The 18,485-nt window shown below is 38.7% G+C and overlaps 2 protein-coding genes across 2 annotated transcripts; one reads left to right on the top strand and one right to left on the bottom strand.

Annotated features, from left to right (window-relative positions):
- Window positions 1–1,132: 1,132 nt before the first annotated feature.
- Window positions 1,133–6,161, bottom strand: MRPL32 (mitochondrial ribosomal protein L32). Its single transcript, XM_043873267.1, has 3 exons — window positions 5,993–6,161; window positions 3,980–4,161; window positions 1,133–1,580 (listed from the first exon to the last, which is right to left on the bottom strand). Exons 1-3 carry the CDS (start codon window positions 6,120–6,122, stop codon window positions 1,326–1,328), a joined length of 567 nt encoding a protein of 188 aa, XP_043729202.1. The 5' UTR covers window positions 6,123–6,161; the 3' UTR covers window positions 1,133–1,325.
- Window positions 6,162–6,288: 127 nt separating this feature from the next.
- Window positions 6,289–16,657, top strand: PSMA2 (proteasome 20S subunit alpha 2). Its single transcript, XM_043872919.1, has 8 exons — window positions 6,289–6,402; window positions 9,961–10,037; window positions 10,602–10,734; window positions 12,082–12,204; window positions 12,668–12,749; window positions 14,204–14,277; window positions 15,688–15,745; window positions 15,830–16,657. Exons 1-8 carry the CDS (start codon window positions 6,362–6,364, stop codon window positions 15,944–15,946), a joined length of 705 nt encoding a protein of 234 aa, XP_043728854.1. The 5' UTR covers window positions 6,289–6,361; the 3' UTR covers window positions 15,947–16,657.
- Window positions 16,658–18,485: the final 1,828 nt, after the last annotated feature.

Genomic DNA, 18,485 nt, shown 5'->3' on the forward strand with positions numbered 1-18,485 from the left:
AGGTGCAGCTAAGTCTTCAAAGAGCTTATTACTGAGACTCCACTATTTTGGAAGATTTAAGGATTTGCTCTCACTGAATCACACTCTAATAATACATCTTTGGTTTATACTGTACTGCATGAAACTCGTCATTTTACTTCTAGGAATGTTAACATGGATGACTCCATCACAGAATCCTCATGACATCTCAGGGGCAAGACGTACCTCAGGCCTCAATACCAGGGTAGGAGTACACTTCTGGTTCATGTGTCGACCTGTGGAGACTCATCCATGGATGTCCTCTTCAAGCAAAAGCAAGTTCAGTGTTGAATTCACTGCCTAATTCTTGTAAGTATTCAGGACAATGCAGCATGCATTTTGTTTTAAATATATCCCTGGGCTTTATCTTATTTTGCCTTCTGATTTTTCATTCAACTATATAATTTTCTTACTTTGTGTTTTAATAAGCTATTTCACTTCTATTATTTTCCTTTTCCATGAGGCAGAAAACACCAAACTCTGGACTCAGAGTAGACACAGAAATGGGGGAAGGAGAGAGAAATATGAATTGCATTGCTAAAAAAGCCATTGTTATAAATACGATGAAATGTGAAATAAACTAAAAGGTCGTATTAGAAGGAAAATGCAAGGGCAACCCCGTCAGTGCATTTTCTGTGTGCTACTGAATTCACTCACATCTCCTTTAAAAAATCCCTCTCCCCAAACTATTAATTACAGATCTCATGAACATCTAATGAATTCTGAATATTATCATGATTTAATGTAAAATATCAAGAACTGTTCCATCTAAAAAAAGTAACATACTATGTCTCATACAAAGTGCCATACAAAGGCAATTTTAATTTGCTAAAACAAAAGAAAAACAAGAAACAGAACAACCTTTTTCTTACTGCTACATCTACCATCTTAAAAAAATGATACTGAGAATTTACATAACCTATTTCCAGGTGTTATTTAAACAAAAGCATACATGTAAGTATTCTTGAGTAAGAAAAACCAGTCGCAAACAAATAAAACTAGAACCCATACTCCTAATTTTGGCTATGAATTTTAAATTGTTTTATCTCTCAGTCCTGAAAATGTTATCTTTACTGAAACTTCACTGTATAATAGAAACAGACACAGAAATCCATTGAGCCTCTGCTGAAACATTTAGACTTTACTCCTGATGCAAATTACCTGCAAAAAACTAACTGCTTATACAGAATGTCTGAAGCTATGTCGATGATTTAAAAACAAGCACACAACCAATGTCAAAGCAAAGAATCGTTCTTTTTCAGGAGAAACGTCTTATGTGAAGCTCTCCTCTTGAAACATGTTTGATGTCAGTTCTGGGTGAACCAGGATGGCCGCTTCCTCTCCCGCTCAATGATCCTCTTGCCTTGATCCTGCTCGGAGGGTGTCTCCCCAGAATACAGCACCACAGTCTCCACAGTAGGAGCCTTGAAAGGGCCCCCCTCTTGCTTCCCTATCTGTCTTCTGATTTCTGCTGTCTCCTTGCACACCTTCTCATAGCAATAGCCACAGAGGACATGTTTCTGTTTCAGGTGACCACATTCAGGACAAAAGTCTATATTGTTCTTTAAAAAGAAAGAAAGAAAGAAAATTTAACGAGAGGCAACAAAATGCACACATCATCGAGGATGAGGCTTGTATTAAAACTTCTTTGGAAATGTTCATCCTACACAAGGTCACAGAGTACCCAGTTCGACCTCACTTTAATCAGGAAACTAAGGACACACATTGATTTGAATTAGTAGGAAAACTGGAATTAGAAGCCAGGTTTACCAACTTTGAATCTGGTACATTTTTACTTAAATACAACAGTCTTACTATGTGAAATGGTACTCCATTCCCCCAGCCTCAAAAACTAAACATCTGGTAAGGAGCCCATGGGTGATCCACACAGCCAGCATCTTAACTAAGAGACCAAGGCAAAGGGAATTCACTTTTCCTTTCAGTCAATCCTGGGAAGAACAAGATGACAAACACATTACAAGTTGGCTTCCCCTGATTATCACAGTGTAATTCAAATTCCTGTATGATGTATAGTTGGTATGGGGTGTGATTTTCTTCCTATAAATGAACAGTGATTATTTCTTAATGTAAAACTCTTGATATATTACAATTTGAGGGTATTTTAATGAGTTTTTATACATGTATCTAATTTTAATAAGACAATCTAATCTCTAAAGAAGTCCTTTCAATGGGTTCCAAAGGTAGATTTGAAATATAAAGAAAAATAGTAAACAGGAACATCAAAGAAACTCTAAACATGTTTGAAGACTAACAAACATTTATCAGGCAGATGACAACAAGAACTTCATTTTCTAAAAGAAACAAGTGTTAGTCGCTCAGTCATGTCCAACCCTTTGTGATCCCATGAACTATAGCTTGCCAGGCTCCTCTGCCCGTGGGGTTTTTCCAGGCAAGAATACTGGAGTGGGTTGCCATTCCCTTCTCCAGGGGATCTTCCCAACCCAGGGATCAAACCTGGGTCACCAGCATTACAGGCAGATTCTTTACAGTTTGAGCTACCAGGGAAACCCTAAAAGAAACAAAGAACCTTGCAAATCATTTGACCCACTGACTTCTCATCTTACTCCAATACATGGAAAACTGGATTGTACATTCAACTTGAGGAATTGAAAAAATACCCATGGTCAGTAGGTGTTCTTTTCCTAACAAAGACCTAGCATAACAAATTATATGTTAACAGAAAACTGTCTAAATTAATGAAGTATTTTCCAGTTCCACATTTTAAGTGTGGTCCCAACCATGACTCAGTAATATTTTTGAGCTTATCTTCTAGGGGTTTGTTTTAATACTGAATGTGGAAGCTTATGGAAGTCAATTTTCTGTCCTTGAGTTCCATCTGCACTGCCCTGGAGAACGCCGTGCAGTAAACAGGAACTCAAATCATGGCTGTTAAAGCCATAAATTAACAAATCAAAGGCCATAAACACTATAGTTTTTGTTACTAGATCAATGAAGTAAGTGTACCCATTGGAGATGGTGGGTTAGTGCTGGGGGGAGACGGAGAAGGAGCACTGAGATGAATTATCTAAGGATACGAACACACACAAAAAAATGTTTCAAGAGAACAGGACTTCCATAGGACACTGAGTGAGTGAAGTCGCTCAGTCGTGTCCGATTGTTTGCGACCCCGTGGACTGTAGCCCACAGAACAGGATGCTGCTACTGCTGCTAAGTCACTTCAGTCACGTCCGACCATGTGCGACACCCCCCATAGACGGCAGCCCACCAGGCTCCCCCGCCCCTGGGATTCTCCAGGCAAGAATACTGGAGTGGGTTGCCATTTCCTTTTCCACAATAGGATACTACCAGGGCTCAAATCCTGGTTCTACCACTTAAGTTTGGGATCATAGGTGAATTCTTTTTGTTTCAGTTTCTTCATCCTAAAACTGAGCAAAACAATATTTACTTTGGAGAGCTGTTCTGAAAATATAATTCATGTAAAGCACTTAGATACATCATAGGCACTTATTAAGATATTAGCTATTTTTACTACTTATCTAAGGATTTTACTTCACAGTATCTCATTGGACTCAGGAAAGAAGAGAATAAGCCTGTCAGGGTTAATAAAACCCCGTACTGAATAGATCTACTGCTTCTGACTTTAATTTTAGGCTCTGCAATAGTTAAAATGTTTATTTACATATAGTTCAAAAGCACACAGCTCAGGACTGGCACAGCTCATGATACAAAAGTCACAGACTCTTTATAACTCAGTTCTCTGTCCAGACTCTGAACTCCCTCCTTGACTGGGTACCGAGTATTTAGCCTACAGAACAGTAGACGCATACATATATAACAAGAATATTGTATTTATTTAGACCAGGGAAAGGTAGACATACAGGATCTAAAAATAATTTACTCATAGGTTACATGGACAAATCAAGAGATTATGCAGTGGTGGACATGAGAAAAAGTACACCCACAAAAATCACCGTATTACCTTAACTTTAATAAGCTTATGAGGGTTTCTTCTCCTACACCGGTTCACTTCAATGCTGCGCCTGTTTTTAGGAGCTGCCATCCAAAATATACTATCCAGAAGGCTGCAAGTCTCTGTACTTCCACTGGTATCATTTGCTGGTTCTGAAAATATAGCTGGACCTTGGACTGCTAACGTTGGTCCTACAAAATAAACCATGGAGATACAGAATGGTTTCTAGCTTCGAAATGACCGTTTCCAAGTATCATTCTCTTTAACAATCAACAGTAATGTATCAACAGGCCTATGTAACTTAAAACATTACATTCAACAGACATTTAACAGGAAACCTTAGAAGCTATTAAAATATACTTAAAGTTCATACCGGAAATAATTTTAGAACAGAATATTTCTTAGTGGAACTTGCTTAAATGAATCAGTGAAATTCTACCAAAAGTTTCTCATCTTAAAATACAGAACTCAGGGGTTTAGTAGTAAACATGAATAAAAGTGTGAGAGGCACCAAATTTAAACAAAACAAGGCAAAAAAAAAAATTTCACTCAATTGTCCACATTCTACTTGATGAGCAGTATCTAGTTACAAGTAAATCTTAAGCTTGAGGCTTTCAAAATCCACTTCCTACCAGCACAGAAATAAATGCTGATTGTCTTTTTTTTTTTTTATTATATTCAAATTGAGTTAGTGCCTCAGTCATATAACCTGATAGGCCCTTTAAGACACTTAGTTCTCATAATATTTAGTCTTGTTCCCTAAGAAAAGTACTCTAAGGAAAAGAACTCACTCATCACTTTTTGTAGGATACTAATTTACTCTTGTGACCACCAACGTTTCACTTTTGTTCTTCTAAACTGTTTATAAAAATTAGTGGGAGGTGGGAAGGAAGTTCAAGAGGGAGGGGACATATGTATACCTACTGTAGATTCACGTTGATGCATGGCAGAAACCAACACAGTATTGTAAAGTAATTATCCTTCAATTAAAATAAAACAAAAAAAAGAAAAAGATTTCTTTACCCTCTCCTTGCTATATTCCGCAGGCCTGCAATATTTCTTTTGATTTTAGGAACTCTTAAAAATATACAAAGCTGTTTAACACTTAACTGATACTCCTTTTCAATATACCTGAAAGTATTGCTAAGCACAGACCTGTGGTTAATAGCACAGGCTCTGGAAGGTCGGTGTGACCTTGAGGCCTTTCTGAGTCTAGTTCTTCAGCTGAAAAGTGGAGACACCTAATGGGATTGTGGTGGAGATTATCTTACGAAATATATGTTGACTTTGACATTCAGAGGGACTTTCCTGTTGGCTAAGACGGTAAAAGCGTCTGCCTACAAGGCGGGAGACCAGGGTTCGATCCCTGGGTCGGGAAGACCCCCTGGAGAAGGAAATGGCAACCCACTCCAGTATTCTTGCCTGGAAAATACCATGGACGGAGGAGCCTGGCGTGCTACAGTCCATGGGGTCGCAAAGAGTCGGACACGACTGAGCGACTTCACTTCACTTCACTTCACTTGACATTTAGTGGGCTCTTCTGAGTATTATCATTATTATGTTCGGGATAACTTCGAAATCGAGTAGAATGTAAACGTCAAAGCAATGACAATTTTAACAGCCAAGACATTTCCATTTAAAATTAGTTTTCAGGGGAAATAGAGGATCAAGAGTCAATTGACAAAGCTCAAATGCCACGGACGGCAAACTGCTTTAGGTGGTGGACTGGACTGGAAAGAAAAGAGGATCTAGAGAGCGGTGTCCCTTGATGCTAAGTTAATGCACTTCGGTTACATTCTCTGTAGGAATGGGACTGTCAGAGGACGTTCCTTTTCCTTTTTGCAGGGGACTGGGGGGCAAAAACTGCTGTCTTTGTTCCTAAGTAAGTGAATGCCCGGAACATCGTCTCCTACACGCAGCCAAAGATCAGAACACCGGAGCAGGCTAGGTACGAGCAGAATTCACCACGCTGCCTGGGGTCCCCAGTCCAAACCCTTTTTCACGGAGGCCTTCTTTACGTACCCCATGGAGGACTGGGAAAACCTGGTCGGCTCGGCAGAAGTTTCCGCTGCAGCTGCTTCCAACAGTTCCGGAGAAGTCCTCGGGCTGCGGGCAACGGCGGAACCAGCAGCACCAGCATGGTGGGCGCCATGTTGCTCGGCCGAAAGCCACACCCACCAGGCCTCTGGGTCCCGCCCCTACCTTGAGCATGCGCACAGACACAGAGTCGGGCAAACGCGCACCTGGAACTATAACTCCCAGCATGCTTCTCGAGTGGCTCTGCCTTTCTTCCAATCAGAAACCTAGAAAGGAAGGCGCGGGGCGGGGTAAAGAAACTAAACTGGCCTCAGTGCGCATGTGCGCGGATGTGCGTTGGGTCTTCGGGTAAAGATGGCGGAGCGTGGTTACAGCTTTTCGCTGACTACATTCAGGTATGGAAGGGACTTCTGAGGTCCTCCACGTAACCGAGGTTGTAGGAGCTCTGCCGACCAGGTTTTTACCTTCCTGGTCTCTGACTTGGCGCTTCCTGAGGGCCCAGTAGGAAATGGGGGTGGAAATGCGAGTTTGCCAAGTCATTTGCAGGGCCTTCCCGCGGCCTGGGGAGCATTGGTGCCTGGGGGCCGTGGGAACGCGAGTCAGGGTATCCTGGGAGATCTATCTAGACGCTATGGGAAGTTGAGGCCCTCACCCAGGGATTTTCTTTCGCTTTGGAACTAGAGAAAAAGGCAATTTTGAATGAGCTACGTTCAGGTTTCCTGTTCAGAACTCAGAAGATTTCCTTCCTGACCCAAGTAGGCCTGATTCAGGAGCTTCTGCAGTTTGGAATCTTGGTCAGCTCTGTGGGGTTCCTTTTTCTTGGAAAGCCCCAACTTTACAGTTCAGTTCTAGTCTTAGCTTCCATTTGGCGCTAATGTCTTTGGAAACCTTTTCCCGCTTTCGATCTTTTCGGTGCCCCTACTGGAAGCTTAAGAACTGAAAGTGAAAGTGGTAATGTTTCTAGCCCGTTGTCTTTGTGGGCTCCAAAATAGGCTGTATTTGCTTTGGGGCTGTTATTTTTGGAAGGGGATATGTTTATTTAAAGAAAGACTGTAGGCATTTAAACTTTAGAGCATTTATGTAAGCATATTTTTCAAAATAAATCTGAGATGCACTATCATCGTTCCCGGTGTAAGAAAACCGTCACCAAAGGCTTTACTGACCGGAGAAGGATTCAATTTGGCCATTTTCCCTACCATCAGTAATGGCCTATTTAATTAAAAATATTACCTGACAGCTAAAGACAGACGGCATCTAACTTGTTGAGTACTTTATGTGTGGGTGGAGCTTACTCCTCTTTGGGCTACCCTGTGTGATGAATGTTTTCTAAACATCTTACAAATGAGCTGACCACAGCTCAAATTCAATAACTCCTCCCTGGTCATAGGTTAACATTTAAACTGGGTTCTTTCTGACGACAAAATTAATACATTTTGCATTACTGTGTAATGTCTTCTTAAAATACTAGAATATTTATCTTTTCAAAAAAGATCTCCTCATATACAATGATAGGAAACAGGCTTTGACAGGTCGCTACTGTTCCTATTCGGAGACAAAACCTGGACCTCTATCTTTAAGAAAGTGTTATCCTAATTCTAGCTGAAACATGAAGCAACCATATGTTATCAGGGACTGAATCTTTCTATAATAAATTTCCTTGTTTAAACACTTTTTAAAAAAAATATGGTGCAATTCTGTTTTGGATTTTAAAAATTGTTTCTAGCCTGTTGTAATCAGAATTATTAATGGTAGACATGATAAGAGACTATACTATAGGATGAAAAGGTGTTCCTGAGGATCACATTTAGTTGGGGATATTGATAACCAGTGGGCTTCCCTCATAGCTCAGCTGGTAAAGAATCCTCCTGCAACACAGGAGACCCCGGTTCAATTCCTGGGTTGGAAAGATCCGCTGGAGAAGGGATAGGTGACCCACTCCAGTATTCTTGGACTTCCCTTGTGGCTCAACTAGTAAAGAATCTTCCTGCAATGTGGGAGACCTGGTTGGGTTGGGAAGATCCCCTGGAAAAGGGAAAGACTACCTACTCTAGTATTGTGGCCTGGAGAATTCCATGGACTGTATAGTCTATGGGGTTGCGAAGAGTCAGACAGGACTGAGCGACTTTCACTTTCACTTCATCGACAATCAGTGGGTAAACAAATGGGTGTCTACTCATACATTCTGAAGAATGATTTTCCCTTATTCAGGAATTTTTATTAAGAGAGGGCGAAAGAAGGAATGTAACTTTAGATTGGGTGATCAGGAAAGACCAATGCTTGGGGGTTGTTCTGGGGGACTGGAAGATGAAAGGGAGCCAACTATTTGAAAATTTAGGGGTAGGGAGAGTTGCAGACAAGGGAAAGCATGTTTGAAAGTGCTGAAGTTGAGAAAGACTGAGTTGATAGAAGGCCAATGTGTTAGAGTATAGTGAGCAGGAAATTATCCTGGGTCTGGACCAATCTTGCATGGCCCTGTAGGCCAGAGTAAGGAGCTTTTATTGTAAATGAGTCAAAAAATTAAAAGGATTTAAGTGGAAGATGTTATGATATAAAAGTATCCGGAACGGGGAATGGAAGTAAGAGTGGAAAATAAGAAAACTAGTTGGAGGGCTGTTTCAGTTATCCCTGATAGAGCCTGGTGGGCTGCCGTCTATGGGGTCGCACAGAGTCGGACACGACCGAAGTGACTTAGCAGCAGCAGTGGCAGCAACAGACTGCTCCCCCTAGGTGTATTCCTTAAGATAGGTGTGGATGTATGCCTGTCTGTCAGCCAGATGAACCTGGTCATCGGTTATGTGTTGGTGTATTGATTGAACACAGCTTACACCTCGTGAATGTTACAAAGTAAATCAAATGTGATGCCTCTGAGCCAAAGAGGAAGTGTGGGGCACTGGGGTATGAGTGTGTGGGATCCGGCCTCGTCTGGGCGGTCGGGGCAGCTTTCCTTGAGAAGATGACACTTCTACTAAGGATTGGAGAGTGACTTGGAAGGAGTTCACCAGACAGTGGTGAAGTGCATTGCAAACAGGGATTGTCTTGCCAGAGGGGTTTTTTGAATTCTAAGGGTAGTTGTGTCTCGAGCGCAATGGCATGGTATGAGTTGAGACTTGAGTGACAATATCTATAATTTTATGAAGATGAAACAGATGATCTCCTGAATCTGAAGGTAATCTTTTCAGTAGTAGACTGGATATGTGGGCCTAGCTTATGTCTCACTTTGGACAAATTATTTTCATTCACAGACTTTATCAATCAAATAGAAAGGTTGGTGATGTTTATGGTATTTGTTCTAACTCAACAACTAGACTGAAATAATATATCACCTAAAAAGCCAGTTTGAACCTAGCATTTGACTGCCAAACTCAATGGAACCAGAGAAGTATAACCAGCTCACCGCATCTTGAAATAGTTTTTTGTTGTTGTTATATTTTGTTGTGACTGACATCTAGATCTTACGTGTTAGGTCATGTCTACTTTATGAAATGTCAAACTCCACCCACATGGAATATGTGCTGTTATTTGGTATTTAACAGACAAATACATGTTCTTAATAACGTTACTATTTGGTGTTTACTCAGTGCTAATTTTGTGCCAGGAACAAAAGGCATCATTTCATTTAATCGTCACAACAACCTTTGAACCCAGTAACACTATTATCCTCATTTTACAGATGAGAAAACTGTTGGTGAGTGGTGAAAGAAAAGAATAATAATGCTGCTTTAAATGGCAGACAAGAAAAATCAACCAAAGGAAGAGATTAGTGTTTCATTATGAATATGTTCACATCACCTAATAACTTTGGTTTCTATATAACTTGTGATAAATTTTCAAAGCCCATCTATTCGTTGATGCTTGATTAATAGATTTGGTCTATTTGCCTGCCCTTTCTCAGAGATGCTCCTATAATAAATATTCGAGAATGTGAAATTTAGCAATATCTGTTTCTTTTTAAGCCCGTCTGGTAAACTTGTCCAGATAGAATATGCTTTGGCTGCTGTAGCTGGAGGAGCTCCTTCAGTGGGAATTAAAGGTAATTAAATGCTTCATTCACTTCAGATTCCTATTAGTTGTAATGCTTTTTGGGGATTAATAGGCCACTAATGTAAAAATAAACTGTGGCGGCATAATTTTTAACAGTTCTCTTTGTTAATCTACAGTATTTTGATGTTTAAAGAAGTAATAAATCAAAGAAGATGATTAAATTTTTTAACTTAGAAAAGGTTAATTGTAAAATTTAAGGATACCTTGTAAAAATGTATCATTGGTTTTTAAGTTTCAAATTACAAGAACAGTAGGCTAAGTAGGCAGAATTCCATAATTTTAAAACTTAATGTACTCTAAGGTGTCCTAGAATACTTTAGGAAAAGTTGCATAATACCTTTAACTGAGGGATTTCTTGTGCAATACAGATGACTATTGAGGGAAAGCTGATTTACCATTCCTTTGGTGATTCTAATATAGAAAGTCAGAAGAAAAGGTTTTATAAATAAGAAAATAAAGGAGTTTGGCTGAAATGCTTCTGTAACTAGAAAACTATTAAAATGGAGCGTTTAAATGATTAAACATTCAAGTCTCTTATTTTCTTTTTTTTAAGCTGCAAATGGCGTGGTCTTGGCAACTGAGAAGAAACAGAAATCCATTCTGTATGATGAGCGAAGTGTCCACAAAGTGGAACCAATCACCAAGCATATAGGTTTGGTGTATAGTGGCATGGGCCCAGATTACAGGTACCTTGTATCACCATCACATGAATTCCTTGTAATCGATACTTTGGGAAGAAAAAACAAGGGATGTTTTCCTTTAATCGCCTGCCTTCTTGTTTTTTTGCTTAGTTGAAGAACAGCAGCTGAAGTTAGTTGCCAGTATGAGGCAGACGGGGGGTTTCTTGAAGGTGAAGAACTCAGTGCTCCTCACTTGTTAAAAGAGGAGATGGATATAGTACTCACCCCTGTCACCTCTGTTCTCTTCTACCATCCAAGGCCTCAGCAATACATGTTATAATAAACTATATTTTTAAAAAGTTTACCAGACAGCAAAAGAAAGCATACTATCCAGAGTTAACCTCATTGTATTTATTTCTGTTTTTAGCAAAAGGACAGAATTCTCAAAAAGGCCATTGGAAGTTGTAGAGTATGACAACCAGTTAGGATCCAGATGTTTATGTAGTCTCTTCTTTAATATTCACAGGAAGAGAGTAATCTGGTTCCATCAGGGTACCAGCAAGTTTAAAGAGATTGACAGTTTTCTATGTTTGTCATTTAACAGTTGAAAGGATTATTATTACTTCATTGATTTTGTGGAACAAGATAGGTAGAGCCAGAATTTCACTTTCATGAGTCGGCAACAGCACTAGTGTCACCGACATATAACCAGGCTTCGCTGCAGTGGAACCTGTTACCACTTCAGGGAGGGAGGCTGCAGTGTGTTACCACTCACAGAATAAACAGAGACATGGCAGGAGTCTTGCTCAGAGGGATAATGTGTACAGCTCAGATCAGTAGTACATGAGCAGGTAGAGGTAAATCCTGCTTGTCTTGCCAATATATTTAATGGTTATACTTTTGATAAATTTTACATTTTTTACATTATGAACAGTTTCATGGTACTCTTTGAAGTTCAGTCTGTGGACATGATTGAGGCAGAGTGAGATGCCTTAACGCGTGTGTATGTGTGTTCATGTGTGTGCATATTAGTGTATTGCCTGGAGTGAGATATAAAATGAGAAGGTACCTACTCTTGGGATAAGGGGGGCATACTCTTGGAGATTCTGTGACAAGATATAAAAATCTCATGTGCATTAAAGCTGTGTCTGTTAAACTGATTGATACTCCTAGTCCATAGTTTTCCTTTCGTCTTATTCTTGTCCATTTCCTAGAGTTTAGCTCTTCAGCGACACTCTGATATTTTCTTTTAAGTTAGCTGTAATTGGATGACTGGTTTACAGCTGAGAGCTATTATTAAAGAGATGCATGTCAAACTTGTGCTATAGTTGTATGCCTATAGAAGGTGAATGAGTCTTGAGGATGTAAAGCATCTGAATTTTAATTAAGTCTTATTTTTTTTCTGTTTTTCAGGGTACTTGTGCACAGAGCTCGAAAACTAGCTCAACAGTACTATCTCGTTTACCAAGAACCTATTCCCACAGCTCAACTGGTCCAGAGAGTAGCTTCCGTGATGCAGGAATACACCCAGTCAGGGTAAGTTGATTTTATTATTTGAAATGTGTCATGAATTAGGAAAAAAAAAATCATCTTATTTTTGTAAAAGTAGACATATTTCAGGAAAAAAAAAGAGGACTTAGTATTCCTGTATTACCTTAATCAGTGAAGAAAACCACTGTGGATGAATAGTTCTGATCTTAACTGGACTTGAAATATTTTCTTAAAGAGAAAGTGGGAATGTTTTCTTGCTGTTCATGTAACAGCAGAAAGCAGCTTCTAGATAAAGTCCTTTTGACAGTGATTAAAACATTTCTTTATGGGCAGGCAGTCATTGCTGCTCCAGATTTATCTTCTAGCTAGAAATGATTGTAAGCGCTTGATGAAGTCTAATTTGATTTACCTGGTAACTTGCTTTACTTGAGAGTATTAATAACTTCTTACATTGAGTTGACTTTAATACCATGAAGGTGCTGAGTAATTTTCATTTCTCCTTGTTCAGGGGTGTTCGCCCATTTGGAGTTTCTTTACTTATCTGTGGTTGGAATGAGGGACGGCCATATTTATTTCAGTCAGATCCATCTGTAAGTACCATTAGATGTATTCGAGTAGATTGTTAAAATGCTCTTTGAATATCTAATAATAGAAGCCATAAAACCCTTACAAATTAGAGTATTTTCTCTTGCATTTGGGCTTTAGAACTAATACATATTCACTTGAACATTTAAAATGTTGATAATTTCGTCTTCTGATAAGGAACCTCCTTTAGCTCTCCCTCTTTTCTTCTAGCATGCTGATTAACTTCACATACTTAGAATGATTTGTTGAAGTAGTTATTATCAAATCTCTGTAAATCTGTGGAATTCTTTTAAAAATTATGATTAAAGCTAATTTTAATTTTAATTCAGTTAAAACCTTTCTGGGAATGAGCAGTGCCCTTTGCCATTAATTTAATCTTGGGGTTGACTTGAAGTGACTCTTCTGCACAAATATTGATGTTACTGTCATGACTTTGATGTTTTGCAAAGTGAGTGAGTCGTCTGCTGTTAAGCAGAAGATTGGTGTCTGGGTTGGCAGATGTCTGGAGAAGGCACCACTCCTCGTGTGTCTCACGTCTGTCACTCAGGTTTGCTTTGAGGAGACCTGGAAGAAAAGATTCACGATTAGAAACTGATCTTTCATAGTTTATAGATCATTAGGTAATGGCAGGTTTACTCAATTCACATCTTATGCTCTAGCTTTGTGATCTGAAAAGGGAAAAATATTTAGGTTGTTAATTAAATCAGAAAAATTAAATATTTGAGGAACTCTGACATTGTCTGTTACCCCATATCTGAGCTTCTGAAGCTAAATGGCAAGTCCTCTTATCTCCCTTTCCTCAGAGTAGCAGAGCCATCATTGTGGGCATCTAGCTTTCATCTTTTGCCCTTTTCCCCTGTTACAGCTAAAAGTCACTTGTTTTCTTTTAAAGTATGGTCTGTTGCTTTCAATTTCTGTATATGTGTGCATATGTACTTTTTCAGTAGATGAGTCATATATGATATGATAGCTGTTTTCATGTAACTTTAGATTACAAAATATCAACACCTTTGAAAATTTTTAGTGCAAAGTTGTGTCTTTTTAGTTTGTTCACCAGTGATGGAGAGCTGGTCACCATTTTTCAGATAGATATGACAGATTTTTAGAGCCTTTCAATCCTAGTAAGCTAAAATATTGCTTTTGATTATTTGCTCTAAATTAACTTCATTTCTTTTTTTTTACAAAAATTTTGTACAGTAAATTGTACATTGATCGGGTTTTGATGTATTAAATACCTGAGAAGATCATCAACACAAGGTGCTGAACCTCCAAAAGTTTCTTCATGCCTTTGTTATCACCTTAATTTATTTTGTGACATAGCTCATTGCACTCCAATAAATATTCTGAAAACCTTAGAAGTTAGAGACAAATTATGGAGCTGAGAAATAAATGTCAGAAGCATAAATAATTAATGATTTAAAACGTGTTTTTTTTTTTTTCCTCTTCCTCTCCTGATTAGGGAGCTTACTTTGCCTGGAAAGCCACAGCAATGGGAAAGAACTATGTGAATGGGAAAACTTTCCTTGAGAAAAGGTAGATTTATAAAACTAGATTCATTACCACACTTACTCTACGGTCTTTAGCTCTCTGTAAATAGTATCATTAATCTATAAACAAATTTGTTGCATGACTGTAGTCAAGCCTAGCTACTGATAGAACAAACTTACTTGTCTGTATTAGGGCTCCCCAGCCTTTAACATATTAAGTGGTAATATTCATTTCTTAAGAACTTCTCTTTCTACGTTCTCATGTTTTCCTAAATTTTTTTTTTACTTCATTTTTTCTATCATCTCAAAAAGAAAAAAAGACCATTGGATTTGGAGTAAAAAGTTTGGGAAGAAAATTTTTAAATGGTTTAAGTGATAACTGTATGTGTGCTCAGTCACTCAGTCGCGTCTGATTCTTTGAGGCCACGTGGATTGTAGCCCTCCAGGCTCCTCTGTCATTTTTCATTTTGACAATTACCAAAAAATACATAGTGAACCCAAATACCTGGTGTTGATGGTAGATTAAAGATGTGACATACGGGGCTTCCCTGGTGGTCCGGTGGTTAAGAATCCTGCCAGTGTAGGGCACAGTCTGGGAGGATCCCACATGCTGCAGAGCGACTAAGCTCATGGGCTACAATCTAAAGCCTGTGTGCCTTAGAGCCTGTGCTCCTCAACAAGAGAGTAGCCCCCGCTCACCTCAACTAGAGAAAGCCCGTGCACGGCTATGAAGACCCAGTGCAGCCAAATATAAACTAAAAAAACAAAGTTAAAAAAAGACGTGATGTATGTACTTGATAAAAAGTGGAATGATACATAAAAATCTACCCCTGCCCAACACAGCAGACTGCTCTCACTTTATTCCAGCTGTATTCTAGACTCAGCATTATTGTAGCCCACCAAAAAGTGTCCTATATTTTGGATGGGAACAGTCTGCAATTGATTTTAACCACCAAATGAACCTTTTCAGTACATTCTCAGATAATATTAATGCTAAGATTACTTAAAAATCTTAGACCTGGGATTTCTTGGTAAACTTAAATAATCTTAGGATCTTAAAGCACTTTCTTTATCCTCTTATGTGTTATTGGTGAGTCTTCCAAACATTATGAAATTTTACTAAAGGTTTGATTTCTCTGCTTTATTTTTGTAAATTGTTGTAATATTGCCACCACATGCTGATCATAGTAAAATACTTATACTTAAGGAAATTTCCTAAGTAAACTCATGTTAGGGTTACATTCTTCATGATGTCAGGAATGCACCCCAAATAATTGTCAATTTCTTATTTTGGGGACAGCTCAGTGAGGAGACTAGGAGAATTTGTAATGCAATGTTTTTAAGAATGTCTTATTAGATGTTTAAAAAATCTTCATGCTGTTGCTATCATTGTGTTTTCTTAGTCATGACTCATCTTAATAGTGCCACAAGTCATTGTTTTTCTTAAAAAAAATAGATATAATGAAGATCTGGAACTTGAAGATGCCATTCATACAGCCATATTAACCCTAAAGGTTAGTTCAATATCTAATGATTGGATTTGTAGTGATTTTATGATTAACTGTTTGGAAAATTGACCTTTTCCCCTCCTTCATCAGGAAAGCTTTGAAGGGCAGATGACAGAAGATAATATAGAAGTTGGAATCTGCAACGAAGCCGGATTTAGGAGGCTTACCCCAACTGAAGTTAAGGATTATTTGGCTGCCATTGCATAATAATGCAAATAATGAAGTGACTGAAAATGCAGAATTTCAGATAACTTCTCTACTTAAACATGTTTAAAGTATGTTTTGTTTTGCAGACTTTTTGCATACTTATTTCTACATGGTTTGATGGACTGATGTTTTTAAAATGAGACTTATAAATCATAATAAACTCTTAAATTAACTTCCAGCTTTTTAGGAGTTAGTAAACTTTTAACAGTTATTTCCTGCTTTCCATCACAGTTGATTTCTGGAAGCTACATTGAAAAGCAGAATGGTGAAATTGGTCTTTAGTCTTCACACAGTTTGGGTTAAGTCAAACCTTGTCATCTTCTTTACTGTCAGATGTTGTCTGCTTCAGGAAAGCAAAATCCTGATTTCAGTAAACACTGCTTTTGGAGCTGAGAGAATCTGTAGACTTTCATGGATTCTGAGGCAAGGTAGGAAGCATAGCTGTATTTCAGGCACCATTAGGTGTGGATCAGTGAAACCTAGGATGTTCTGTGAGATTGCACTGGAGCTGCTGAGAGTGCTAAGCCAAACAGTCTCCTATAGGAGATGTACTATGTAAATACATAAAAAACGGTGTGCTAGTTCTGTTGATTTTTCCATCACAAGTACATAAATGTATTTTAGAAGTGCCCCCTAGAGTCTACTAGATCTTTCTAACTCAAGGATGAACGTGAGTGCTGGAAATAAAATACTAATACTTAAATGTCAAAATTACGGCTTAAGTCTCTCCCTCATTCATGTAACCTCTGTAATCAGAACCTTCACTGCACATTAAGACTTCCACCTGCAAGCTAATCATGGAATATCAGAGCCCTGTTTCCATTATACGTGAAGGCATAGCACTTAAAGCTTTCTTTGTTTTTTAAGGCATCGTAGGTTGAGAGAAATCCTGTCATTAGTCTTGCTCACAGAACATAGTTTATGAATGTCACTGTTCTTACCAACAAAGAGATGGGGATTTCTGTGACTTAAATGTGGCTCAAGAGATCTCAAAAGATTTGGTTAAGTTTAGGCTTTTTAGGAAAGAGACTTGACTTGGAGTATTTTTGTCAGGATTCTCAGTTCTCCTTACTGTCACTGTAACCCCCTATAGTGGCAGAAGTGTTATGATAAGAGATGGGAGATGCCAACTTGAACTGTTTAAGACATTTGTCTTGAAGACCTCATTTAACATTAGTCTCCCCTTGTTGGCTCTTGGTACATTATGAATCCACCATGCTAAAAATAGAACTTAGTGGTCGAAAGGAATGGTTTTGGAGTTAGGTCTTACCTCTCCCCCTTAACTGGCCGAGTGACTGCACACGGTAATTATTTCAGAGGGTTTTCTCAGGACTAACCTTGATTCTGCAAGTGAAAGGCCTGGCAAGGTTAATGGTTAAGTTTCAGCTAGTTTCAGCTCCTTTGAATTTGCTTAGGCTCGCCAATGTCCAACATTAAGAAATCAGAGGAATGCCAAAATTCTTCAAAGAAGGGAAGAGTAAAGGCATTTTTATTTAGGACAGAAAGCACATGGAGGTTCTTATGGAGTGCTAACAGAATAAATCCTGTGGAATAAAGGGAGGAAAAAAGAGCTGAAGCACATCAGTGTCCAGAGTCTCATCTCTGCCTCTTGCCCCATTAAATGCAAAGCCCAGTTCAGCTGAAGCTTCTCCATGAGCACATCTGCTTTGGTTCTCAGTTTGCTCTCTTCACTGATCTTAAGTTGTTCCCTTTGTCTCAGTTCTTGGGAAACTCAAGTTTTTGGTCTAGCAACCCACTGCATGCATCCCTACACGTTCCCAAATTCTTCAGTCTTCTAACTTGTGGATTCTAGCTTTTAAAATCATTTTAAGTATCATAATGCTCCTCATGTACATTCTCCATTTTCGGCTCTTTTTTTTTTGTATCTTCTCTTAAAACATTTGCCTCCACTTGTTTTGTTTTCTAGTTTCTCACTGAACTGTGAATTCAAGTTTTTGCAAAACTATTAGCAGTGAAATGTGGACATATTTAAAATTCACGTGTGGGGGTAGGAGGGCGTTCAAAAGGAAAGGGGGATCAGGAAGAAAATACGGATCTTTAACCAAGTGCTAATTTATTGGGCACTGATTAGCTGATAAATATGATCAGAGGATTTTTTATCTATTGCTCAATTATGTTCATGGCTAAAAATGCCTGCTCTCAGTCTTTATTGCAAATGTAGGCAAGCTCTGAGCCCCTGTTGTAAAGAAACTTACACTAATATTCAGTGGACTGCCCGAGAACATGTAAGAGTAAGTCCTTTGGTTTAGAATCCTAATTTCCTGAAACCAGTTCAGTGGTCCTGTATTAATGTATTACTTCACACAGGTCCTTCAATTAATATTCTTCCCATGACTCTGCTCCAAAGAACCTTATAGAACCAGCAATAGTTGGCTCCCAAGTGATAGCTTCCTAAGCATGAACTTAAAGTTGGACAACTAACACTAATCAAAGGCCTTGTCCCTGATCCATTCATCACTTTTCACTTTTTAAGTACTTTTATCAAGTACTCCTGTATTTCAAAACGGTAGGCTTATAT

The sequence above is a fragment of the Cervus elaphus genome, chromosome 18, assembly GCF_910594005.1.
Source record: "Cervus elaphus chromosome 18, mCerEla1.1, whole genome shotgun sequence".
NCBI lineage: Eukaryota > Metazoa > Chordata > Mammalia > Artiodactyla > Cervidae > Cervus > Cervus elaphus.